General features: G+C 37.0%; 1 protein-coding gene across 1 annotated transcript in view; it reads left to right on the top strand.

Annotated features, from left to right (window-relative positions):
* Positions 1 to 17,873, top strand: part of Sms (spermine synthase) — a 58,466-nt gene extending 40,593 nt beyond the window's left edge. Inside the window, exons 7-11 of the mRNA XM_078035034.1 lie at positions 390 to 477; positions 6,972 to 7,086; positions 8,123 to 8,202; positions 13,782 to 13,897; positions 15,606 to 17,873. Coding sequence (XP_077891160.1) covers positions 390 to 477; positions 6,972 to 7,086; positions 8,123 to 8,202; positions 13,782 to 13,897; positions 15,606 to 15,645 — 439 coding nt within the window. The 3' untranslated portion in view covers positions 15,646 to 17,873. The remainder of the gene's footprint in view (positions 1 to 389; positions 478 to 6,971; positions 7,087 to 8,122; positions 8,203 to 13,781; positions 13,898 to 15,605) is intronic.
* The last annotated feature ends 9,948 nt before the right edge of the window (positions 17,874 to 27,821 follow it).

The following is a 27,821-nucleotide window of genomic DNA, read 5'->3' as shown; positions in this document are numbered from 1 at the left end:
TATGTCATCAACTTTCTTTAGCCTATGATACTCAAAGTCCTATAAGACCTTTATGTTTGTCAGACTCGATGGTGCCCACCTATAATCCCAGTGTCTCAGGAGGCTAAGTCAGAAGGATTTCAAATTCAAGGCCAACCTCAGCAACTTAGTGAGGCCTTAAGCAACTCAGCTAGACTCTCTCTCAAAATGAAAAGGGCTGGGGATGTGGCTCAGTGGTAAAGTGCCCCTGGGTTCAATCCCTAGTACCAAATAAGACAAAACAAAACAAGTAAACAGTAATAACAACAACAAAAAATCCCTTCATTTTTGTCTTGACCTTCTTTAAAAATAGTGTTACTATTTCAGAATTCTTTGATACATTTAAATTCTCCTTAACCTGTTTCGGACATTGACCAAATGGTGATTGATGGATGTAAGAAATATATGCGAAAAACATGTGGTGACGTCTTAGACAATCTTAAAGGAGACTGCTATCAGGTAATTATGTTTTCCTGGTAATGTATTTTAGGACAACTGGTATGAATTATTGATTGGAATTGTATCTTAAAACAGCTTTTAGATAATTGGTTAAGAAGATAAATAGATTGTCTCTCTATGTGAGTGTCTCTCTATGTGAGTTCAGTGTACACTTACATTTAGGGTGGATATGTACAGATAAGGAGAAGTAAACCACCAATTCCAGGTTTGAATCAGTTTGAATTGAATCACATTACTTTTTTATTTTTGGTGCTGGGGATCACATTCAGGCACACACTTTACCACTGAGCAATACCCCCAACCTCATTAATTCTTGTAGAAAAGATGTTATGTACCTTTTTATGAATTGGCAATCATCACCTTCTGTTTTATCCTGAATCATTTCTTTGAGTTTTGATCTTTCAGTAGGAATTCAGGTATACTTAATTGGTAGGTATACATGATTAAAATACATGAGATTGGAGCAATGTCTTGTTAATAAGCAATTAATTTCTGTTCTAAATTCCACTGTGCTTGTGATGTGTAGTATATATTTTGTATTGTATTTTGGAGATGCATGTTCGGTACACATACCTACAGGTTTGTTGAAGCAAGGCATCTAAGAAAATCCATATTTTAACAGAATTTTTAACGTGTTTCTTCAGAAATTTTGATGAGTGCTTTAATTTAATATGTAAATTATTTAATACCTCCTTCCCTAATGTATATGCATCTAAATTTGATTTCATGATTTCATGTTAGTCTTTTGAGAGGAATTTTGTGCACCTTAAAATTCAGTTGTGATTGTTTTATGGGAAATAGGGGAGAAAGACATAAATTCAGCTTCACTATATGAAAGCTTAAAGGTGGGGTGTGTGTGGTGATAATCCCAGTTACTTCAGAGGCTGAGGCAGGAGGATTGCAAGTTTAAGGCCAGTCTGGACAACCAAGCAAGACCCTGTCTCAAAATAATATTTTTAAAAAGGAGTGGGATTTAGCTGAGCTGTAGAGCACTTGCCTAATAAATGTGAAGCACTGGGTTCAATCCTTACAGTTGGGGGAGGGTAAATTAGGTTGTTCAGAGTGTGTTTGCAGCTATTTAACATATTTAATCAAATTGTTTCATGAGTTTAAAGTTACCACTGTTTGCAAACAATGAATCAGACCCTCTGCCCATGGTATTTAACTTTTATACTTGTAACTGGTGGTACTATTTCAACTCCAGGATGAGAATGAAACTTAGAGAATTTAAAGGGAATTTCTTTAAGGTTATAGGAGTGTAGCATAGACTCCTATCTCCCTTCCTTCTTATGTAGCTTTCTTACCTAGATTAAGACCACAAGCAAAAACCCAAACAGTTGAGTTGTCGACTGGGGTTTTGTTTGTTGGTGCTCAGTAAATATGCATTGATCAAATTATACTATATGAATATATCACAATCAATTCCACTTTTATGTATAACTATAATGTTATATAGAAGGAAGATTAATATAGATCGGGGGAGGGAGGTGGGAAGAGAAAGAGGTCTTAATGAGGATTGAAATGGAGCAAAATAAGTTATGCAATTGTGAATTTGTCAAAATGAACACAATTATGTGAAACTATAATGTACTAATAAAAATATAAATTAAAAAAGAATAAGTGAATGAATATTGTTAAATTCACCTGTTAAAAGAACTCATAGTATCAAATCACATCTTGCTTTTAGTTAAGGCATCATTGGAGAGAGTTGGTTTTGGAGTGCATCCTCATCTTCCTCTTTTCTGGAACATCACCATTACCTGGGGGAGCCTGGAAAATTCTTCTGTGACTGACTTGAATTCTCTCTCTCTCTCTCTCTCTCTCTCTCTCTCTCTCTCTCTCTCTCTCTCTCTCTGAGCCACATCCCCAGCCCTGTTTTGTATTTTATTTAGAGACAGGGTCTTGATGAGTTGCTAAATGCCTCACCATTGTGGAGGCTGTCTCGGCCTCCTGAGCTGCTGGGATTACTCTCAAGAGTTGATAGGCTTGGGGGCTGTGTGCATGGCCTCCTCTGTGGGGGAAGAAAGACCTACCTGACCACTTTCCCTCAGGGGCATGCAAGTCCCTTGTCCATTAAAGTGCTGCCATTAATGAGAAGCTAAGACTTTGCAGCTATTTCACATTTGTTTAAACAATAGAAAACATTTCAAACCCCTCCTGGATTTATAACTATGGAATAATTTTAATATTGAAGTATAGGTAGTATACCAAGAAAACTGAAGACTGATCATACATTTGCATGTACACACACACACACAAGGTTTCCAAGTAAAATGTACAAACTTATTTAAGAATTCTACATTGTGCCTAAGTAGGATTTCATTCAGATATGTAAAGACGTGAATTTTGAGAAATACAGTTAACATAATTCATTATATGAACAAAGTGATATATTAACAAATTATAAGAATTTGAGAATACTTAGCAGTCATTTTTTTTTAAATGGTTTTTGGTGGTGCTGGGGATTGAACCCAGGGTCTTGGGCATGTGAGGCAAGTACTCTACTACTGAGCTACATCCCCAGCCCCCAGTCATTTTTTTTTAAAAAAAATATTTTTAGTTGCAGATGGATCTAATACCTTTATTTTATTTATTTATTTTTATGTGGTACTGAGGATTGAACCCAGTGCCTCATGTGTGCTAGGAGGGCATTCTACCACTGAGTCACAACCACAGTCCTCATTCTTTTTTTTTTTTTTTTTTGGTAGATGTACACATTACCTTTATTTATTTATTTTTATACATTCATTCATTTATGTGGTGCTGAGGATCAAACTGTGTGCCTCACATGTGCTAGGCAACTGCTCTGCCACCGAGCCACAACTGCAGCCTAGCAGTCATTCTTTATAAAAATTCTTTAAGTAAAATAAAATTGCATTAGAGGGAATCATCAAAACATAATAGAAAACTAATTATCAGAAACTTAATAGTAGGGGCTAGGATTGTGGTTCAATGGTAAAGTGCTCGCCTGGCATGCGTGGGGCCCTGGGTTCGATCCTCAGCACCACATTAAAAAAATAAATGAGGGGCTGGGGATGTGGCTGAAGCGTAGCGCGCTCGCCTGGCATGCGTGTGGCCCGGGTTCGATCCTCAGCACCACATACCAACAAAGATGTTGTGTCCGCCGAGAACTAAAAAATAAATATTAAAAATTCTCTCTCTCTCTCTCTCTTTCTCCTCTCTCACTCTCTCCTCTCTCACTCTCTCTTAAAAAAATGAATGGAATAAAGGTATTGTGTCCAACTACAACTAAAAAAATAAATATTAAAAAAGAAACAGTAGTAAATTATAGTAATATAAGTGGTAAAAGCTATTTCACCTGAAAACTAGGAACAAAAAGAGGATGCTTATTATTTGTCTTCATGGTTGTTTTTGAGGCAGGTAATATAGTCAGGTAGGAAGATGAACACTGTAAAAAATCTAGGAGCCATAGAAAATCAGTTGGATTCATGAGAATTTGGTAAAGTGATAGATAGGGACAGATGAAAAATATTTTCCCTGCTGAAATGCTGAATAGTTTGAAAAAAGGGAGGAGTGAGTGAGCAGGAAATCCTATTCAAAGTAATAACCAACTGTTAAACACCTAGGAAAAACTGAACACGAATGGTGTTCTGAGAGTTATCTGAATTATGTTAAGATCTTATTGAAAGATATCACATAAAGTCTGAATATGTGGAGGAGAGGCATGCTTATTTCCTTCACAGATAAGAGAAAAAAATACCTGTTTATGTTTTTTGTAGTTATAAGCAATTCCAAGGAGTAGATTTAGACTTAGACCTAGTGATTTTAAAGTTTATTTTAAAAGATAAATAGATATCTAAGAATAGTCAAGAAGATTTTGGAAAATAATCATATTGAAGGGAGACTTGTCCTATTGATTGTTAATTTTTTAAATATCTTTATTTAATTTATTTATTTATATGTGGTGCTGAGGATCGAACCCTGGGCCTCGCACATACTAGGTGAGCACTCTACCACTGAGTCAAACCCCAGCCCCTATTGATTGCTAATTTAAGTCACAATATTCAAATAGGAAATATGTCATAGGATTAGACATAGTTTAGAGGAATGAAACAGGAACTTGCATATTTGGGTGTGTATCCCTACATATAGTGTTAGTACATGATCCTTAGTGCATGACCTAAGATATAAGATATGTTGCAGTTCACTTGGGAAAAGGAGGTTTAATTGATTTAATAAGCCATAGTGGGCTAGCCATCTGCATGAGAAGAAAGTTAGCTAACCCTAGAAACCATGGAAAGAGGAATTTCAGATCAATAGATTTATGAAAATTTAGAATTGGGAAACATTTTAAGAAAAGACATTCAGAAAATGCGGATGCTGTTTTGTTGGCATTACCAAGCCAAAAGACAGACTAGAGTAGTACTGGTAACAAATATGATAGGGTTTTGATTCCATGACTAATAAAAAGAGTCCTTACCACTTAAAATTTAAAAATGAAGTTAGCTAAATTAAAAAAAAATAAAGAATATGAACTGGTACTTTTTAGAAGAGGAGAAAGTCAAATGACTTTTCAAAATATTTCAAGATGCTTACCCCTGTTGATGACCCAGGAAGTTTATTTGTAAACATTAGCAAGCAACTTGGCAAAATTTAGGACAGTACTCCATGCTAGGAGGATGCAAGGAAATTGTGGCTTGCAGGCATTGTTGGTTGGAACATGAGTTGTTTCCAAAACTGAAAACTTAAAACACATGTGACTGATTACCTTACTAACCCAGTGTTTGAGCACCTAGCTCACAGATGAAGGCATCAGGAGAAGGAAGTTTGTTATGTTCATAGAGGCCAAGGCTTGGTGATCACAAGAGTAGAACATTTTTAGTGAAATGGCATAATTTTAAAATTCATTATATAGAAATACAATTATTATAATAAAGATAAAAACAATGTTAGACAAAAATGTCCAAGTTGAGAATGATGTGTGTGATTCAGGTTTTACAAAACAGAACACATTTGTGTTTAGGTGTGTGTGAGTATAAGAATCTATATGACTGGGAAAATTATGACAAATGAGATTAATATGTAGATTATAAGATGCTGTTAGTACGTCACCTTTGCCTACTTGAACTATTCTGATGCATTGAGACAAGTCATAACAACAATAGGACAGTAAAATTCTTTTAAAATTATGACTGATTAAAAACTACAGGATGTCATCATAGGGAATTGTGGCACACTTTTGATTTCTAACTTGGTACATGCGATTTTTTTTTTTTTGTAATTAGGAAAACAACAGATGAGGAGAATAACTCCTGTCTCGTTCAGGGTTTTATTTAGACCCAGGTGTGTCCTCAGCATATAGCTTCAGTATTTCAAAGATGAGGCAAACCCAAAATTTATTAGTCCTCTCTTATTCTGGAGGAATATGATCCCAGATCCCTAGTGGATGCTTGAAATTGTAGGTAGTACAGATTTCTAAATTTCTATATATATATACCATGTCTATATGTATACTTATGATGAGATTGAATTTATAAGCTATGTAGAGTAAGATTAATAATAGCTATTATTAATAAAGTAGAACAGCAGTAATAACATACTGTAACAAAATTCCAGCACCATTGGTTTTGTGCTTTGGGGCCATATTAAGCAAAATAAGGGTTACTTTAACACAAGCTCTGCAATATTATAATAGTCTGATAACTGAGGTGGCTACTAAGTGGCTATTAAATGACTAGTAGTAATATATATACTCTGGACGAATGGATGATTTATGTCCTGCACAGAGTGATGTGAAATTTCATCATGAGAACAGCACACAATTTAAAACTTACAAATTGTTTATTTCTGGAATTTTCCATTTAATTATTCAGTCTGAGGTTGGCCAAGGGTAATTAAAACCATCCCTAGTGAAACTGCATATAAGGGGGAGTCTACTATATTTACTATACAGGATCTGTCTGAAAATTTCAGCCTTTAACTACTATTCTCCACTCTTGATGACTTTTTCTATGGTGGAAGTTGATATTTATGAAATGACTTAATTATCTATAGTACTCAATATTTCAGAAACCATAGGTTAATAGTTTAAGATGCAAAAATTAATAAGCCATGAAGTCATTCAGTGTTTAGTATAAATTACAAAAACTAGAAGAAAATTCAGATAGTATTAGGAGAAGGAGTCAGGATCAGAGTTAAAAATATGAACTTGGCTTTCAGATAGTTCTTGGTGTACTTTTTGTCTGTTCATTGGGTGGCTTTGGGTGTAACCTCTCTTAAGTCACTTTCTTCATTGGTAAAATGGTGATGATAACAGGCCTTGTAGAATTGTTGTTTAGTTGAAATGAGAAGGCATATGAGGCATATACTGAACACTTATTTTTGCCATTACAAACATGGATGAAGGTCTATTTTTGTGTGGCAGGTGTTGTGGATCTAATCTCCAGCTTGCATTTTCCCCCTTCCTCTATAAGTGTTGTTTAATTACATCCACTTGTATTGGCTCACTTGTATAATCCTATTATCTCTGGAAGGTTCTAATAGAAGACTGTATTCCAGTACTGAAGAGGTACGCCAAAGAAGGGAGAGAGTTTGATTATGTGATTAATGATTTGACAGCTGTTCCAATCTCCACATCTCCAGAAGAAGGTAGATTGTGTTTTGTTTTTAACCAAGATAAGTATTAATGGAAATGTTTTCTCCTGGCACTTTGTGAAGGTGAAAGGATTTTAGAGATTGTCTAGTTCTTTCATTTTTTAAAAAAATATTTTTTAGTTGTTGATGGACTTTTATTTATTTATATGTGGTGCTGAGAATCGAACCCAGTGCCTCATGCATGCTAGAGTAGTGTGCTACCACTGAGCTACAGCCCCAGCCCCTATTTCATTTTTTTAAAGGGAGTTAAACTGAGGGCCATGGTGGAAAGATGGCTGGATTCGGATTTGGCTTTAATTCCTGTTCTACCTTTAAATGAATTAATTCAGTCATTTGAAACAAACATTAAGTGAAATGGCCCATAATCACAATACAAAGACATTAAATTATTTGATATTTTATTTAAATAATGTTTTTTTACCTATAATGGGACAAACTGATAATCTTTGTAAGCAACACAAGAGACAATTCTCCTCAAACCACATGCCCCCAATTGCTGCTAGTTTGTGTTTTCTATTAATGTTTTTTTCTGTAAACTTGATTTACTGGCCGAGTTTGCAGAATGAGGTCCCAATCTGATGTCCCTTGCATTTCTCTCCCAATGTTGCTACTTCCCCCTTTGAAGCAGTTTTAGATTTCAACAATTACCTTTGTGTGGAATTTTTTTTTTTTACTTGGGTGCATTGTGAAGGTTATTGGCAGCAGAACCCAGGGCTCTTGCAGGCTACATAAGCACTTTACCACTGATCAATAGTCTTGACGTCCTATGTCAAATCTTTTTTGGTGGTTTGAGAACAATGCTAAGTAGATACAAATTTGATTTTGACCTTGGAATTTATGTGTGTGTGCATGTAAGATTAACTATATGACTGTTCCATTATTGTTCATGAACAAATCCTCTAATAGTGGGTCTCAAGCTCATGGATCTTCCTTCCTGTTTTTGTATTATTGAATACTAGAGTGAATATTTGGTGATAGATGTTTTTGATGCAAACCTGTACTTATAAAATTTAATTTTTTTAACATTCAGATTCCACATGGGAGTTTCTCAGATTGATTCTTGACCTCTCAATGAAAGTATTGAAACAGGATGGGAAATATTTTACACAGGTAGGCTACTCAAGTTTTTTTTTTTTTCTCCTAAGACTCCGAATAAGAATTTTATATTTTGAAGGTTGATTGTGTATTATCAAAATTTATGTCTTTTAATGATAGAACAATGTCACTGGATGATATTTTTTCAAGTAGTAAGTTTCTAAATTCCTGATCTGTCATCTCTTGAGAATTAATCAGTTCATAGCAACACTCTAGATTTATCCTTATTTGTCAACCCTAGTCTTTGGCTGTAGTGTGAACTGCTGCCACCAGATGGAGACACAGATTGTGGTTCTTTTTTTCCCTCTCATTCTGTAGGACAGTTTTGGTTGAAAAGCCCATTTAGCAACATACACTATAATAATAGCTTTGCCTGTAGTGTGAACTGCTGCCACCAGATGGAAGCAAACTGTGGTGTTTTTCTCATTCTCTAGTGAATTTTTAATTCTCAATGAATGTTTGAAGGTATATTTATTCATCTCTATAAACACACACACACACACACACACACACACACACACAAACACACACACACAGAGAACCTATTAAAATCCTTAATAAAATTCTGAAAGTGACAGTAAAGATAACTAGTTGATAATTCAGTCTCTTGGTAAAAAAATTCCTTGAGCCAGAAGCTTAGGTAGTATTGCACTCTTGTCTCTGGCTTCTTCTGGGTTCACAGGAAATTATCCCCACTACTATTTAAATCATAAACACTATCATAAACAGTATTTCATATTCTACCATATATCCACAGTCCTAATCACATGACTCTGTATATGTAAACAACTTTACAAAGTAATAATATATTGTATTTAGATCTTGGGAACTCATTTCACTAAAAAATACATGCTTTATTTGTTAAGTAATATGTGCTATTTTTTAATTAAAATTTTTAAAAGATATAAACCTATAAAAATTGTTATATTAATGAGGTACCAGGTGATGTTTCAGTACATGAATATAGATGGGATAATGTTTCAATCAGTAAGTAATTTTGTGTCCTCAAATATTTCTTATTTCTTTATGGTAAAGACCATTCTGAATCCTTTACTTCTAGCTTTTTAGAATGTGTAGTATATTTTTGTTATCCATAGTCACCATTCTATGCAGTAGCATACCAGAATTTCTTGCTCCAATCTTACTGTTAACTTTGTACCCATTGATCAGTGGCTTAAAAAAAAAAAGGTTAATATGTTTCACCATCAATAACAGATAGAGGTCTATATTTTCCTGGGAAGGTTCCTACCTCCAGACCCTACCCAACCCTGGACTTTTTATGGGATTTGATATGAATAATATAAAACTTTGAAACACCTCAACTCAGACTCTAGCCTATTCTGTTTTCTCCCACTTCCCACTGTGTGCAATGCCTACAGGCATGTAGTGATTCATCCTGTCTCTGCACTTGGTGAAAGAGTTGCAAAGCTTTGAGGCGAGTACATAACTACCTATAAGTGGATAATTTATCTCCTGATATTTAGAAGTGATTTTTTTAACACATTCTAAATTTGATTCTATTTAGAGTAAGGGTCTGCAAACTATGGCCTTCTGCTTCTTTTGTAGTTTTCTTGGCACACAGTCATGCCCATTCATTACATAGTGTCTATGGCTGCTTCTGTGCTACAATGGCAACAAGGAGTAGTTGTGGGGGTGGCCTTATAGTCTGCACAGCCTAAAATATTTTCTGTCTGGCTATTTACAGAGGAAGTTTGCTGACCTCTGTTTTATAGGATATCTACAGTGAAAGCTGCTCAAAGACTTCTCATTATAAAAGCAACCCAGATTCAGTGAATTGGGCATTTTTGTGAGTGGAATTTCTTAAGCAGGGCATATTTATACCATTTTTTCTTTCATGGTTCTGCAAATAGAATGCTCATGCAGGTTTAAGTTAAAGAAAGATGTTTAACTAAAAACAGAGCCCCCCCCCAAAAAAAAAGCCAGGTGGCATGGCATACATCAGTAATGGCTGAGGCAAGAGGATTGCAAATTTAAGGCCTGAGATCATAGCAACTTGGGAGGCTGAGGCAGGAGGATCACAAGTCTGAGGCACCTTAGTGAAATCCTGTCTCAAAATGACAAAAAGAAAAATTTTTAATGGAGATTGAGAAAAAATGTGGATCCCCACAGTCAGTTTATAATAGATAACAGGTGGTGTTGGAAAGGAAATGTGACTGTTTTCTTCATCCTGAACATTTGACTGGTAGACTGACTCCTGTAGAGAACTGGTAGCTTAGTATGGGAGACTAATAGAAATGCTTAATTAGAATACCAGTCCAGTCATAAATATTTATTATCCAGGCTTTGATAACTTGCCTTGGCCAATTGACTTATTTCAGAAATCACAGGTATTATGTGCTCAGGGGTTTGCTGTTTTGCAAGAATTTTCCAGAAGATATATTACAACATGTTTTCTGTCTCTATGTTCATTATAGTTGGAAATACAAAGTGATCTCGTTTTGTGATATCCATTTTGTGGTATTCATTTTGGGGAACATGGAGTAAATCCAGTAGTGAAATGTGCCATATCCTGAGATTCATATGGAATGAAGTGTGCAGGCCTTTTAGGAAGCTGAAGACTAGTCAAGAAGCAGGGTAGCCTAATTGAGGATATATTGATATACTTACCAGTGAAGGCTTTTGTTTATTTGTTTTGGTGCTGGGAATGGAACCCAGGGCTTCATGCCTCATGCATGTTAGGAAAGCCTATATCCTCAGCCCTTGATTTTTCTTTAAACTGCAGAGTGATATGCTTGGGCAATACCCTTAATTTATTGCTATGCTTACTCTGCTTGCTGAAGTGTGCAGCTTAGAACTGGAGTGTAAGGTTAAGGATGGGATAAAAGTGCTGTATAGGTTGTATAGTGATTCACAAAAGCTAAATGTTCCTGCCCAGGATGGCTTGTATCACATTGAAAGTTTGTGATGTCACCTTACTGCTTGAAGGCAGCCTTAGTAGCATGCCATGAAGCTGGGGAATGTATTGTGGGAATTGAGCTGGTCCAGGTGGGGCTGTCAGAAGTAAAATTGGAGAGGAATTGTTCTCATAGGATTAGGAGGAAGGTTCTGGGACTTGAACACATGCCTTCTTTCCCCAACCCTATTTTTAAAATGATAGGCTATTTGATGCATAAAAAATAAGTGTAAAATTATGCTGTGAAATAATAGCAGACACCTGACCACTCTACCCAACTTGAACTGGGCATTACCAGTACTCTTTATGCAAACTATATTCCTGCCTAATACTTGCTGCTTTTGGAAGTAATCCATCCTTAGTATCATTTTTAAAAATTTCTTATATTTTCTTTATAGATGGTTCACATACTTGTGATTTCCTATATAACTTAGTTTTGCTTGCTTTTGAACCTGATTTTAAAAGGTATGCCAAGGATGTGTTCTTCAGTTTTCTTTTTATACATTACAGAAACAATATATACTAGGGCTGGGGATATGGCTCAAGCGGTAGTGTGCTCGCCTGGCCTGCGTGGGGCGCTGGGTTCGATCATCAACACCACATAAAAATAAAATAAAGATATTGTGTCCACCTAAAACTAAAAAATAAATATTAAAAAAGAAATAATATATTAATTAATTTACCTTTAAAAAGGTACAAACAATACAGAAATCTATAAAATAAAAAAATAAATTGTCACACGTAACATGGGACAAGCAGCCAAAGCTGTCGAATTGAAGTTTAACCCCTAGTTATGTTCCTACCTATTGTCCCATCTCTTTCTCTCATCCTTAAGGGGCATTTGCTTTTTTGCTATTTTTGGTTTCCATTCTGCATGCCCTATGTGTCTTAAAAATAAAAGAAAAAGTGTTCTATTTAAGTAGATAGCAAAGTAAAATGTGTATCATGTTATTTTAGGGGGTAGGTTTCTATTTGTGGAGAGTTTCTTTTTTTTTTTCTTCTTAAAAATTGCTTCTTGGCAGTGTTGGGAAAGAACAAATTGAAGCTTTCCCATTTCCTTTCCACATTCTCTATAAGGAGGTCCTCCCATGTGTCCTCTTTAAAGCAAGAGTGTGGTGTCAGTTTTAAGATGGAAAAGAAAACCCTTCAGCTGTGCACCTTGGTGGCATTTCCATTCTATAGCAGCTTCCCCAGTGGTGATGTGTTCTAAAAACAACTGGTAGCATTTTCTATTTATGAGTCGTAAATTACACGTGTGGTGTTTATACGCTCTCATGGTGAACTTGATGTTGAAACCAAATTATATGCTGGTGAAGGACACTTTGGCCAAATCCCACTGCATGACCCTAGATGATGTGTTATTAAACAGGCTGGCACTGAATGGCAACGTCATGCTGAGCGAATGTGCTAAGTTAAACCACCAAGACCAGCTCTTGGAATAGTTCTAACCTCTTGTCCACGGCTGACTGGCTGGCTGGCTGGTTGGTTTTGAAATGCCATTCTCAGAAATTCTCACATTATGGGTGCCTTTGTTTGTATATTATTTTGCCTTACTTGGCTATTTTGAGGCAAATCAATAGTATAATTCTTGTGAAGAAGAAATGGAGTTAATATACAGATTCAGTGGTATTCTGAATGTTAAGAACCTCAATGGTTAAAAAATTGTAGGTGATATTAAATATACCCATCTTGTTTTCTAAATCCAAAGTGAAAATCACTGGGCAGAGGGTAGTAGTGATTATGCTGTAACAATGATAAACCATATCCCAGAACCAGTGAATCAAAATCTGCATTTTAACAGAATCCCTTTTGGTTTATATGCACATTAAAGATTGCAAAGCACTGCTCTTGAGGTAGGCAGATTTAATCACTGATTCTCTTTACCCTTTTTCCTTTGTGAACATAGGATGGCTACTGCAGCCCCAAATGTCATCTCCAGGTTATAGACTGTAAGAGAGTTGAAGGGGCAGATCACTCCCTCTATTCTTGATTGTTTAGAATCAAAAGTTTTTCTAGCAGACTTCCACTGTATCTCATTGACCATCCCTAGCTGCTAGGGAGACTGAAAAAGTGGTGACCAAAAAAGGGAGAAAAGTTATGACAATGAAGAAAGTTTTTGATAAAGAGTGCAATCAAGGGGGCAGATATCCTTAGCATATATCCTGAATAAACTTTTATTGTCATGTGCCTTAAGGTAAATCACAGATTTGGGGAAAGAAGCGTGAACTGTGAATGTAGTTCCTTGTCAACATTTTTAGATTCTTAGTGTTGTAGTTTAAACCATTTGGAAAGCAAGAACACTGTCTTTTTTAATACTTCATTTTCTACACAATGGTGACCATTATTGGAAAAATTTACTTTGAATGAGTTATGTGTATGAATCTTTGCTAAATTGCATGGTGCAGATACAGTGAACTGTGTCACTAATGAGAAATTGGTCTCACTGCTTTCTATTACTTCATACTCTAATAATTTGAAATAGCTTGGTAAATGAAGTAGAAGGAGAATGAGCTAATAAGTCTATAAATAGAATCCTGTGCAATTTGTGAAAGTACAGAGGCCTTATCTCATTTGTAAAGATGAACTTTTATCTCAGGCTAAAATTCTTCTCTTTTATTAGAGACATTCTAATGACTAGGACTCAAGAATCCCATTGTTTGCTTTTCTTTCTTTGATTTAGGGGAACTGTGTTAATTTGACTGAAGCCTTGTCACTCTATGAAGAACAGCTCGGGCGCCTCTATTGTCCTGTGGAATTCTCAAAGGAGATCGTCTGTGTCCCTTCATACTTGGAATTGTATCCTTTGATTGTGACATTGTGTTGTCAGATCAGAACCCCCAAGTCAATCCTGTGCTAGTTTAATATTTTAAATCCTAGTAATAAACAAATAGATCCTTGGTATATAAACTAAGCTGAGAGCTTTTAAAAAACTGATTTCTGGGTTATTCTTTTAGAGACTCTTGGGTGTGGCTTGCCACAGTTTGCCAGGTGCTTTTAATTATCAAGTACCAGTGGTCCAAAAAAGAGGTTCTCAAAGGTGGTCCCAGACCTGCCATGTCACTTGTTTTATATACAGATTATCATAACCCACCCTGACCAGCTGCCCCATCAGAAGTGCTGGAGCTGGGGCCAGTGAGCTGTTTCACCAGTCCTCCAGGGAACTTGTGTGCACCTGTAATGCTCAAGTGTAAAATGCTGCCCCACCTGTGGCAGATAAAAATCCTAGAGACACTTTACTCATATTAAAATCATCAATCTTTAATGTTAGTTTCTACACTTGCTGCTAATTGCAGTAGAAATCGAGAGCTGAAATAATGCCGGGAGTGCAGAGTTAATGCTGGTGTTCTCCATGAGTTTCACTTAAGTTAGTCCCAATCACAAAGGAAAGAACATGGAGAGAAACCAAAATTAGAGCATCATTGTTGGAAATTTGCACTGTATTTCCTTCTTCTAAAAAGTAGGCAGACTATGGCTGAACCTAGGTTCCTGTGACAGCAGTTTTTTTTAATATGATTAAAAAATTAAGTGATTAAAGATTCACTCTTTTTAAAATTCTTTTTATTTATACATGACAGTAGAGTCCACTTTGATATAATTATACAAGCATGGACTATATCTTATTCTACTTAGGACCCCATTCTGTAGAGGTACAAGGTGGTGGGATTCACTATGGTGTATTCATATATGTGCATAGGAAGATTATGTCATTCATTCAGGGATTCCCGCTGTCAGCCTGTGGTAAGGCTGGAAGTGACAGAACCTGGCAGAGCACAGGCAGCCTGCTGAGGCCAGATGCTGGGCAAGAGGCAAGAATTCCCTAAGTCCTCCATGAGAGGAAGGGGATCATCTCATTTGTGAGGCAGCCATGTCCTTCCATGGCCTGTAGAAAGATTCAGTGTCTCCTACCATTCAGCTTGATTCAGGGTTTCCCTTCAGGAACATTTTTCACTCATTCTTTTTAGTTGTACATAACATTAGGATTCATTTTTTACATAATTATAAGGGTATGGAATATAATTTCCTACAGGAGCATTTTTGTTCATTCAGGTGAGTGTTCACATGCTTAAGACATTTGAGAGGTCAGTTGGTAACATTTGGGAAAAGGTTTCAGTCCTATGGTTCCCCTTCTTCCCTCTTTCTACCCTTTTTTCCGCCTCTCTCCCTGCTCACCCTCTCTCTGCCTTCCTCACTTCCTCACTCCTTCCTCCTTTCCTTTCCTTTCCTTCTCATACCAATTCCCCAAACCTTTTGTGAGACCTGGTAAGCAGTAGTGATACCTAGGAGCATCTGTGCATTTCTTTAGCCTTTTGTCTACTTAGTGCTCCCTTCAGAAATCTCACACTTTAGAGTGGCCTTGTTCAAAGGCTTTCATTCTCATTATCACAATGCTCTAAGCCATGAAGTGTTTTCATCCATCTTCCAATTTGTAGGCCAACACACAAATGTTAAGTGATGCCTGTTCCTCCTTGAATTATCTGGTTGCATTCCTTGACTCTCAGTCCAGGTGGGTATTTTACACTGTTTGGAAGAAAGCTAAACCTTGAAGATGAATATCCCCTAATCATGTGTGCTGCAAACAGCTTTCCTGACCTCTGAATGCTGTACATGACATTAAAAAGAGTCGGGCAATTGATTGTGAACTCCTTAAAGTTTCTCTTCTTTTAATTATTATTTTTAATTTAAAAAAGCAAATGGAAAATGTATATTTTGATGAGCTAGGGTGTTATTTTTGGAAAGTCAGCTGAAGGGCAATTAGATAGTACAGCAAAGACTGCGAAGTGCACTGACCCTAGAATGTGATTTTTGTTACTTTTTAGTTCTGTGTGGGTTTTTTTGTTTTTCTTTTTGTTTTAGTTTTGGTAGACCTAAATTTGGATGTTTGGAGGAATGAACATCATTTTTTTTGTTCTGGAGGGAAGTTCTTGGTTTGATTTCTTTCCCCCAAAATGGATTTAAATATCAAAATTTGGTGCTTATAAGAAAGTTAAAAAATGAATAGCAATGCTTCAATTAAAATAACAAAGGAGACATTTCATGTGTTTTGTTGTTTTGTTTTGTTTTGTTTTGTTTTCCAGCCCAGTCCCCTCTTCCTCCTTCTGGCTTAGAACAAAGGTATTTCCTAGATTGTTTTTACTTCTGTATAGCACTTGGTACTATTTATCTCTTTATAATGGGATAGCCTTGGGGCCTTTCTTGAACAGTAATAATGACTTCATTTAGCACTGTGGTAAATGATACACAGCCCATTACATTCACCACTTCCTTCTTATAAAGTTGACCTGAGGATAGCAAGAAATTTTGCTTGACTGTAAAGTTGAAAGTCAAAAGCCTATTTCTATCCCCACTCTTACTGGTATATTAAGTATAGAAATGAGATCATTTAGGATAGCTGCTATGAAACTTTGAGAAGATTCTTGGATGCATAGCTACATGATAGAGTTTATGGAGAGGCTTGTGGCAAAAAGAATGACTTAAAAACTACTAAGAAAGGGCACATAACTTAGAGCTTGCTTTTGTATTCTGGGTAACAGTCCAATATCAAAGGGGAATTTATAGTGACTTGGATTATTAGACAGTACTTGGTAATCCTGTTGTTTTATAAAGATTTATACTAATCAGTGGAATCATTTCATTTACAGTGAATTTATACTAAGCAAAACATTAAAAATGAAATATCCAGTTGAGATATAATTAGTGACACCATAGAACATTCTCCCCAAGGTATGATTAAATGGTGTAGTATATTAAAAATGTTCTTTTTTATTGGATTGGTGAGGAACAATAAGGTAGAATAAAAGGAGTTAGAGAGTCACATTGAAACTTGATAAGCTGAACACATAGTTTTCTTGTACACATATAGGTTAAAAATGGAACTGGTCTTCCTGTGCCTTTAAATTCTTCTATAGTGCTATGCAAAGGCTGTGTATGTTGGGTAGGATTTTAAAATGATGCTGCTGCTACTGTTAGAACACTGTTTGAGGTCAATAGAATGGAGGTGTTTTTTCTTTCCATTTTAGAAAAGAAACCAAATGTATCTGCTGTTTGATATGATATGATTAGAGTGTGCATTACCTTGTACCTGAGGACTAACTTGATTCCAAGGCACCAGATCCACTAATAAGTCTGGTGATACAGGTCCTGTTAAGAACTGAGACAGGTAGAAATTAAGTGGGTCAGGTTGTGCCAGATCACGGGAAGATGCATTTGGGAGAAAATAAGGGAAGTGATATGAGGGGTAAGAAAGAAATGGAAAGATAGATATTTTTATCTTTGGTGATAATATTGAATTCTGATCCAACCCATTTCTTTGTGTTGGAGAAAGGATGATGTCTGATTATTTTGAACGTCTTTGTTGTTATTTTAAAACAAAAGCATGCAAACTGAATAATGACAACTAAATTCACCTTGGCTTTTGCTGCCTTTTATGGAAATGTTAAATGATCTAGCACTGTTATCTTATTTTAATGGCTGCAGTGTTATATAGTGTTAAGGTGTCCTTTAGAATATACTGTTGTATCCTGTAGCTGCTTTTTTAATGAAAGACAAGACTAACATGGCTATAGTTTAAATTCTATTCAACACATCACCAGATATCAAGTATTGATTTATTTAAAAAATGAAATGCTGCTTTCTCTTGGAAATGTGATTGAATATTTATAAAACTTGATTAATGATCATCCAATTGGGCTGGTAGAAGGCTGGTTTGAAGGTGTTTTTAATGGGCTGAAGCACTGTTGATGTCAAAATAAAATGTTCTGTTCCTTTCTGTGCAGTTTGAGTAAATCACGTCCTTGCTTGCATTATCTGTTGCTGACACAAGAGTTTGCATTTCTCTCTACCATCTGTCAATAAATTAATCAGTTGCATTTTGTTCCCTTGACTCTTTAAAGAGGGCAGGGAGTTGTGTGTGGGGGTGTTGTGTCCTATGTCATTGGCCTTTGTTTGAGGCATCAGAGCAATGCTACCCAAAGTCTGGTCCATCAACCAACTCTTTGATTTCTAAGTGCTTTATTTCAGCTGACCTTTTTTTTCCCTTATGGTGAGACTTTCTCAGAGAGGGCAACACTAGTGTACTGATTTTCATAGTGGCACAAGTTCCTTTTTGTGGTGTTGGAGATTGAACCTGGGGCCTTGTATATACTAGGCAAGTGCTCTACCACTGGGCTACATCCCCAGCCCTTTTTATTTTGTATTTTTAGACAGGGTCTCACTAAGTTGCCCAGGGTGGCCTGGAACTTGGGATCTGTCTACCTCAGCCTCCCAAGTAGATAGGATTATAGAGGGACACCACCATGGCTGGCATGTTACCATATATTCTTGAAACAACATTTTAAGTGTGCACTGTTTAAGAGGCTGGTTGGGCTGTATTATTTGATAGGTATGTTATGTGACTTGGAACTGTTATGTGACCTTGAAACACTTGACCCCCTTCAGTCACCCTGTTGCCCACCCTATTGCTAAGTGTCTTTGTATCAAATAATCTCTAACATTGTTGTGCCTTTGGTTAATGAACCAACTCATTTATGTTGTCTTGCCCAGTCATTGAGTAGGCTAGCAGTCCAAGTATGAAATGTTCCTGAGGGTCCCATGGTAGGCACAATTTAAATCTAGGTTGTAGCATTCTCAGTTTCTAACATGGAAGCTTCCATCAAGGGTTCTTAACCTTTTTTTTGTACCTTGGGCTCCTTCTGGAGCTGCCTGGCAAAACCTGAGAGTTCCTTCTTAGAAACATGTTTTAAAATATATTAAATAGGATTACAAGAAAATGAGTTATTAGTTTTAAAAAACTTATGGTTTAATATTTGGGCTGCTTTATTAACTTGTTACATAGCTGAATTGAGTGGTGGGTCAAGTTCCATAATTTTGAAATTGTAATAAGCATAAATATTTATAAAATCCGTAGGAACTAAAATGTGATAAGGCATCTGATTCTTCTTGTTGAAGTCATGGTTATTACATGTGTTCATGCTTAAGATAAATGCTAAATTTCAGTGAGGGGTTAGTGAAGAGAAAGATAAAAATGTTGTCCCCTCTAAGTTTTTGGGTGTACAGAATTCTGTCCATACCCCAAGTTAAGAACCCTTGACCTTTATGCTTCCACTGTTTGATTGGATTTGGGTGGTGAGGAAAGTAGTTGAGTCCCTTCTCCCCTCTGTCAGAACCTCAAATTAACTCTGGCAGGTCAGTTTTCCTCAGCCAGAACCATTTAAAATCTCAATTACCTGGTGCAGTCATTCCACTGATTTCTGTTTTATTCATTATTTCAAAAATGAGAAATAGAACATGAGCAAGAAATATCCCAGTGCTTTTGGAAAGCTGTTTGAGTACTCTTGGATGTGATTTCCCTGGGAAATCAGATGATTAATGTGACTAGACAGGTATACTTATCTCTTGTATCTGGGGGTCCCCGGGATGCTCAGGCTGGCTCATTAATGTAGACAGTTTTCCTGTGCAACAACCAACCATGTGATCATTTCAGTAAGCAATTCCTTCATGATGAAGCATTAGGGAATAGGCTCTTCTCTGCAACTTTGTAACAGAATAAATGAATCAGTGTCCCTCCTGGGTAAAGAGGAAGGTTGAGCAAGCCTGTTTTGAAAGAAGACCTCCAGTATCCAAGAGAGGGAGGTTTGGGTGGTCTCTTCACCCCATTTCCCCAACATGGAATATCCACCATAGTAAAGACATGCAAGGGGCAGGTCTCTGCAGACATTGACTTTGACCCTAGAGTTAACCTTATTAGAGATCATTTCTAGTTCTACCTACTAGGAAATCCTTGTGTCTTGACTTTGTTCTAAAATTATTTTATATCTTGGTTAATGATGGTGGTAACTTACATTCATGCCAAGTGATGCTGACTAAACACACAGCTCTGTACTATATTTCATATCATTTACTTTCTAGATATTCTCCCTTGCCCTGCTCTCTGTTTTTGTCTGGGTTTAATTTGCTACCTGAAATTTTCCTCCATCTATCCTCTTAATGCTAAGAGGAGCTGTCAACATATCTCCTGCATTGGCTGTACCTTTCACACTCAGTGTTTCAGTTTTTCTCCAGTCTTCACCCCATATCTCTTTATGTCTGTTGAAGGGTTTCATGCCTGCAGAGATGGTGTGTCTTGGTAGAAAGGAAGAGACATTTAGATTTTGGTTCAGAGGTGAAATGATTGGATTGTGAGAGCTGTAACCTCATTAGTGGATCAATCCATTTGATGGATTAATAATTTGAATGGACTGCTGGGTGGTAACTGTAGGCAGGTGGAGCATGCCTAGAGGAAGAAGGTTATTTGGGGTATGCCTTTGGGGGTTATGTTTTGTTCCTGGCTTCCATGAATTGAGAAGCTTTCCTCTGTCGAACCTTTCTTCATGATATTCTGCCCCATCTTAGTCCCAGAGCAATGGAGTTAGCCAACAATGGACTGAACCTCTGAAATAGCCCCAAATAAGCATTTCCTCCTCTAAGTTGTTGTCGTCAGGTATTTTGGTCATAATGACAAGAAACTGACTAACACACCAGGTGACCAGAATCAACATATCCAAGGGACAGGTGGATATCCTGTGCCTCCAAATGTGATAATTTGAGAAGGATCTGTCACTTTTTATGCAGTGTTTAGCTAAGAATGCATTACCTGAACCCAGCCATGAGGAAACCTTAGACACCAGATTAGAAGCAGTCTATTAAGAAAAAGTCCCAGTGCGCTCTTCAAAGATATGTGTGTTGCTGGGGATTAAACCAAAAAGAATGTGAAAAATTCTCAGATTAAAGGAGACTAAAGAGGCATGACAAGTGTCATACCTGATCCTAAACTAAGTCCTATATTGGAGGGGAGAATGCTGTAAAGGACACTTTCATGAGACTATTGTCAACTGGCAAATTAGAATACAGACAGTAGTCTCAATATAATACAGGTGTTGTGGGTCTGGGGTTGTGGCTCAGTGGTAAAGCGCTTACCTAGCATGTGTGAGGCACTGGGTTTGATTTTTTAAAAATTTTTAATGTTTATTTTTTAGTTTTTGGTGGACATAACATCTTTGTATGTGGTGCTGAGGATCGAACCCAGGCCGCACACATGCCAGGCAAGCGCGCTACCGCTTGAGCCACATCCCCAGCCCCATGGGTTTGATTCTGAGCACCACATATAAATATATAAAGGTCCATCAACAACTAAAAAAGTATCTATTAATATATATCTATATCTCTATATAATATAGGTATTCTATCTGTTGAATTCACTGAAGTTTTTTTTGCAACCAAGTTGTTTCCAAATAAAATATTGAACACTTGAAAAAAAAAAAAACCTAGCTGGGGGGTACTCTTGGCACAGACATTTGGTTTCCCATCTGCTTGAGAGAAATGCTTGTGAGAATTTTGGGCACAACCAAAAACCTAGCAGGAATAAGGCTCAAGGGACCTGTGTAACACCCAAGAAAAGCATGCCTGCTGCTTTAAGATCTACTATAAGAGACGTGTTCCTGAAAGCTGCAGAAGTTCTAGTGGCTAAATTGTGTCTTTGAGGCTTTCCAACTGTCTGCTACACAAAAAAGAAACCATAGCTGTAGGAGCTTCCAATAGAGATCATGAAGGCCAGAGGAGTAGGGCTCTGCCCATGACATCTGCTGTAGGAGAAATAAAAAAGGGAGACCCAGCAAGAGTAAGAGGATGGTGCCACAGTTCACCTTTCAGCCACTCTCAGGCTCTTGTAGATCCTGCTGGCTTAGGGACAAAAGGCCCTGAGGAAAGAACTTTCTTCATATGCTCCACTGTCTTTGCTTTTAGATGATTGTGCCTGAGCTTGATCTGCTGCTGAGACATTACCAAGCATGAAGTCTTTTATTTTTTTTGTTTCCTTGATATATGTGGCAGACAAGATGGATGGAGAGAGGCTGGGGTTGTTGCTCAGAGGTAGAGTGCTTGCCTAGCATGCGTGAGGCACTGGGTTCGATTCTCAGCACTACATATAAGTAAAACAAAGGTATTGTGTCCACTTACAAGTAAAAAATAAATGTTAAAAAAAGGTGGATGGATAATGAGAGGGAAGTCTGAGGACTTGATTTAAAGCCAAGAGCCCCATATTGATCTAATATTTCTTTTTTTTTTTTTTAAAGAGAGTGAGAGAGGAGAGAGAGAGAGAGAGAAAGAGAGAGAGAGAATTTAATATTTATTTTTTAGTTCTCGGCAGACACAACATCTTTGTTGGTATGTGGTGCTGAGGATCGAACCCGGGCCGCACGCATGCCAGGCGAGCGCGCTACCGCTTAAGCCACATCCCCAGCCCCTTGATCTAATATTTCAAATTTGAAGATAGGATCCCATTAAAAGGCTATTCAATTAGTTTTATGAGAAAAGTGGTTGAGGGCTTTTTCAGGTTCTGCTTAAAGAAAAGTTTTTCTGCCATCTAGGTACAGGAAGAGAAAAATTAGAGCAGTGCTTTCCTAACTTGAGCGCATACGAGAACTACTTGAAGAGCACATTAAAAGAAGTTGGATTCAGTAAGTCTGGGGCAGGACCCAGCAGTCTGCATTTTTCATCTAATCTGTGGACATTGATGTGGCTGGTCTGTGGACTATACTTTGAGTATCAGTCAGTGGAAAATCGGATGGGTTGCATTGCAAAAAAATACAGAAAGCCAAGGCATGAAGAATTGCGGAGTTTTCCCCCTTTTTAAAATTTAGTTTTTTATTTATACATAACATTAAGATTCATTCTGACATGACTATAAAAACATGGAATATAATTTGCTCTAATTCAGTTCCCTGTACTTCCTTTCTCTCCCTCCTCCCTCCCTGTTCCCTTCCCTCTACTCTACTAGTCTTTCTGCTATTTACGTATAGTTTTTTTTTTTTTTAATTAGTGCCTTGTGGATATACATAGAGGTGAAACTCATGTATGTATATAGGGAAGTTAGGTCAGATTCATTCCACTGTTCTTCCCTTATCCTGTCCCTCCTCCCTCCCCCTTAATCCCCTTCCTTTACTCGCTGATTTTTATTCTGGCAAATGCCATAATTTTATTCTTCTTTATGGCTGAGTAATACTCCATTGTGTATATATACCATGTTTTCTTGATCTATTCATCTATTGATGGGCACCTGAGATGCTTCCATAACTTGGCTATTGTGAATTGTGCTGCTGTAAACATTGATGTGACTATATCCCTATAGTATGCTGATTTTAGATCTTTGGATGTATACTAAGGTGTGGGATAGCTGGGTCATATGGTGGTTCCATTCCTACTTTTCTGAGGAATTTCCATACTACTTTCCAGACTAATTTGCTGTCCCATCAACAATATATGAATGTACCTTTTCCCCTGCACGTACTCACCAATATTTATTATTATTTCTATTTTATTTTTTTAATATATTTTTTTTAGTTTTAGGTGGACACAATATCTTTATTTTACATTTATGTGGTGCTGAGGATCAAACCCAGTGCCTCATGCATACTAGGTGAGTTCTCTACCACTGAGCCACAACCCCAGCCCATATTATTTGTATTCTTGATGTTTGCCATTCTGACTGGAGTGAAATGAAATCGCAATGTAGTTTTGATTTGCATCTCTCAGACAGCTAGAGTTATTGAACATTTTTTCATATATTTATTGGCCATTTGTATTTCTTCTCCTGAAAAGTTTCTGTTTAGTTCTTTTGCCCATTTGTTAATTAGGGTTTTTCTTTTTTTGGTGTTTTTAAGTTCTTTATCTATCTGAGCAGCATGTGGCAGAGGTTTTGTTCCATTCTGTAGGCTCTCTCTTCACATTCTGAATTGTTTATTTTGCTGTGCAAATGTTTTTTAATTTGATACCATCCCATTTATTAATTTTTATGCTTTAGGAGTCTTTTTAAAGATGTGAGTGCCTGTGCCAATATGTTGAAGTGTTGGGCCTACGTTTTCTTCTAATAGGTGCAGGGTTTCTGATCTAATTCTTAGGTCTTTGATCCATTTTGAGTTGACTTTTGTGCAGGGTGAGAGATAGTGGTCAAGTTACATTCTTCTACATATGGATATACAGTTTTCCCAGCACCATTTGTTAAAAAGGGTATCTTTTCTGCAACAAAAGTTTTTGGCACCTTTGTCTGGTATCAGATAACTATACTTATGTGAGTTTGTCTCTGTGTCTTCTATTCCATGGGTCTTCATATCTGTTTTGGTGTCGGCACCATGCTGTTTTTGTTACTATAGTTCTGTAGTATAGTTTAAGGTCTGGTATTGTGATGCCTCCTGCTTTATTCTTCTTGCTCAGGATTGCTTTGTCTATTCTGGCTGTCTTATTTTTCCAAATGAATTTTAGAACTCCTTTTTGCAGTTCTGTGAAGAATGTCATTGGTATTTTGATGGGGATTACACTGAATATGTATGTTACTTTTGATAATATCACCATTTTGACAATATTAATTCTGCCTATGCAAGAGCATGGGAGGTCTTTCCATCTTCTGAGTTCTTCAATTTCTTTCTTTAGTGTTCTTTAGTTTTTATTGCAGAAGCACTGAATGGGATTAGGTTTTGCTGTGTCTTCTAAATGGTATTTTATTGGGCAGCGTTTTCACTTCTCCATTAGATTAGTTCCCAAGTGTTTTTTTTTTTTTTTGAGATTATTGTGAATGGGATAGTTTGCCTAATTCTTTTTTTAAAAAATTCTCATTTGTTATATATGACAGCAGAATGCATTACAACTCATATTATTTTGCCTAATTCTTTTTCAGCAGATTAATTGTGAGTATAGGAAAGTATTTGATTTATGTATGTTGACAGAGATAATTTGAACTCTTCTTATTTGTATCCCCTTACTTTCCTTTTCTTGCCCAATTGCTCTGGCAGAGTTTCCAGGACTAAGTTGAATAGGAGTGATAAGAGAGAGTGGGCACCCTTGTCTTGCTCCTATTTATAGAGGGAATGCTTTTTAAATTTTTCTCCATTCAATATGATATTGGCCTTGTGTTTGTAATATATAATCATTACAATGTTGAGGTAAGTTCCTTCTATCCCTAGTTTCTCTATAGTGTTTTAATGAGTATTAGATTTTGTCAAATGTTTTTTCTGCATCTATTGAGATAATCATGTGATTTTTGTCCTTATTCTATTTATGTGTTTTAACTATAAGTGGCTTCAAAAGCAATAAGTATTGCCATAATTAGTTGCTAAAATGAGTTCCTGTTTGTTTTCCAATGGTTGGAAATGTTCTTATGGATATTATTTAAAAGGAAGGGCTTGGGTGCAGTTGCATGGTAGAGCACTTACCTAGAGCATCAGAGGCCCTGGGTTCAATCTCCAGCACAACCTAAAAAAACCAAAACTTTTAATCTGGGACTGATATCCATAGCAGTGGTGACAGATAAGAGGTCCATTAGTGAAGACTGAAGCAATGAGCAGTGCAGACATTTTCAAGTCTCTGTGATTCTGAAAGGATGCAGACCCTGTTCAGTGTGCAGACATTGCACACTGAGGGCTCTAAACACAGGATAAAGGATTATACTCTTTACTCAACTAAACATGCAATTTACTGAAGCCTGGGTTGCGCTTTGATTTCATGGGCTTAAGTAAGTTTGTTTATTTCTGTGGAGAGTAAAAACTGGAACAAATTTTAGTTGGTGCTTGGATCTTTTGCAGGTTTATTGAAAATGCAAAGAATAATAAGAGGAAAGATTAGAGGTTATACAATTCCATTCTGATGTACTAGAACAGCTTTCAGCAGCACTTATGCTGCAGCCTGTATGTAGGGGGTCAGATATATTCAGGGCAGTGTGTCAAGGAAAGAACATGTGAGCAACATCTTTACGAGAAAAAAAAGTAGCATAAAACATCAGCCCAAAGCAATAGGGCAATAGGAGGGCTCCTGGAAATAGAGGCATGAAGAGGAAGTATAGGCTTAATAAGGCAAAAGCTGTAAAGAAAGCACATACATCCTAGTTTAAAGGATAGGCAGAGGTAAAGGTGATTTACTACAAATGCCCAATAAAATACCATTTAGAAGACACAGCAAAGCCTAATACCATTCAGTGCTTCTATAGCCATATAATAACATGACCTCTTCAATTTCCCATTAGCTGAAAGGTCATTAGACCTTTCCATTCTTATATCTTCCTTCCACCCCCCAGAAAAACATCTGGAATGGTATTAAAGATTGAATTGTGTTCTCCAAAAAAAAAATGTTGAAGTTCTAACCCCTAGTACCTGCAAATGTGACTTAATTTGGAGATAGTATCTTTGCCGGTGATAAGATGCAGTCCTTAGGGCAGGCCCTAATATGATGTGGCTGATGTCCTTATAAAAAGGGAAATTTTGGGGGCTGGGGATGTGGCTCAAGTGATAGCTGGGTTCAGTTCTCAGCACCACATAAAAATAAAAATAAAGATGTTGTGTCCACCTAAAATTAAAAAAATAAATATTAAAGGGAAATTTTGAACAGAAAGATATATATCGAGGGAAGATGATATGAAGACACATACAAGGAGAGTGCCATCAACAAGCCAAGGAATGCCTGAGGCTACCAAAAGCTGGGAGAGAGGCAGAACTGATTTTCCCTTATAGCCCTCAGAAGAAATCAACCTGGCCATCACTGATTTTGTATTTCTACCCCCCAGAATTGAGAAAATAAATTTCTATTGTTTAAGCCACATAGTTTATGGTACTTTGTTACAGCATACATAGAGGGCTAATACAGATTGTCTTCACAATTATTAGGCAGGCTGCTATGGTTTGGATAGGTCCACATGTTAAAGGCTTGGTCCTCAGCATGGTACCATTGGGAAGTGCTGTGGATCTTTGAGAGGTGGGGCTTCATGGAAGGTCCTGAAGTAATTGGGTATATGCCCTTGAAAGGGATTGTAGGACCTCACCTATCCTCTTGCTCTCTGCTTCCTGGTTCATGATGTAAGTGATTTCTTCTGCCATTTGCTTCTGCTGTGAAGTGCCATCCTCACCAGAGATCCAAAGCAATGGGGCTGCCCAATCTTGGACCGGAAACTCTACAACTATGATTCAAAATAAACCTTTTTTCTTAGAAGTTAATTGTCTTGAGTATTTTGTTATAGTAATGTGAAGCTATTACACAGCTGATGGGAGAGTGTTTATATATCAACCATTAGTGCAATAATACTGCATAACAAGCAAACTTGACATTTCAACAGCATATAGCAACAAGTATTGAATGGTCTCTCACCCATCTGTGGGATAGGCTGTGGTTCAACTGATCTGGTTTGGGCTCTCTCTGCTCCAAGCTCTGTGTTGTGCTTGGTCTGTTCCACATGTTTCTCATCCACCTTAACCAGGGACTACCTGAATCAGGTTCTGCCTAGTAAAAGGCAGGTGTGCAACAGGGCAAGCATATGATGTAAGCACAGGCCAAGCCTAGGTACTGTGTCTGTCTCCTTGTCCAAAGCACATTGCATGGCTAAGCCCAAGGCTTAAAAACAGGAACTCTCCACCAATCAAGAGGCCATGGCAAGGAGATAGATGATAGTGGAATGAAGAATTGGGAAAATGAATTCAATCTATCACATTCTACTTCAGAATTTAAAATCCAGGGATTTAAAAAAAAATTTCTCAGTTCAAAAGTAATGGTATTTAAGAAAATAAGGATAATTTCTCAGAAGTAGCAGCAATCTAGCTTGAGTCTGACAAATGTAACAAAGACTGAATTTTATAGCCCTGTGTCTAATTAAGCAAAATATTCAACAGATGGCCACTTACTAGCAAAAGATTTAAAAATCTTTGAAGATGTA

The sequence above is a fragment of the Ictidomys tridecemlineatus genome, chromosome X (genome assembly GCF_052094955.1).
Source record: "Ictidomys tridecemlineatus isolate mIctTri1 chromosome X, mIctTri1.hap1, whole genome shotgun sequence".
Classification (NCBI taxonomy): domain Eukaryota; kingdom Metazoa; phylum Chordata; class Mammalia; order Rodentia; family Sciuridae; genus Ictidomys; species Ictidomys tridecemlineatus.
The sequence above is the reverse complement of the archived record's forward strand: the minus strand, read 5'-3'. Positions and strand labels throughout refer to the sequence as shown.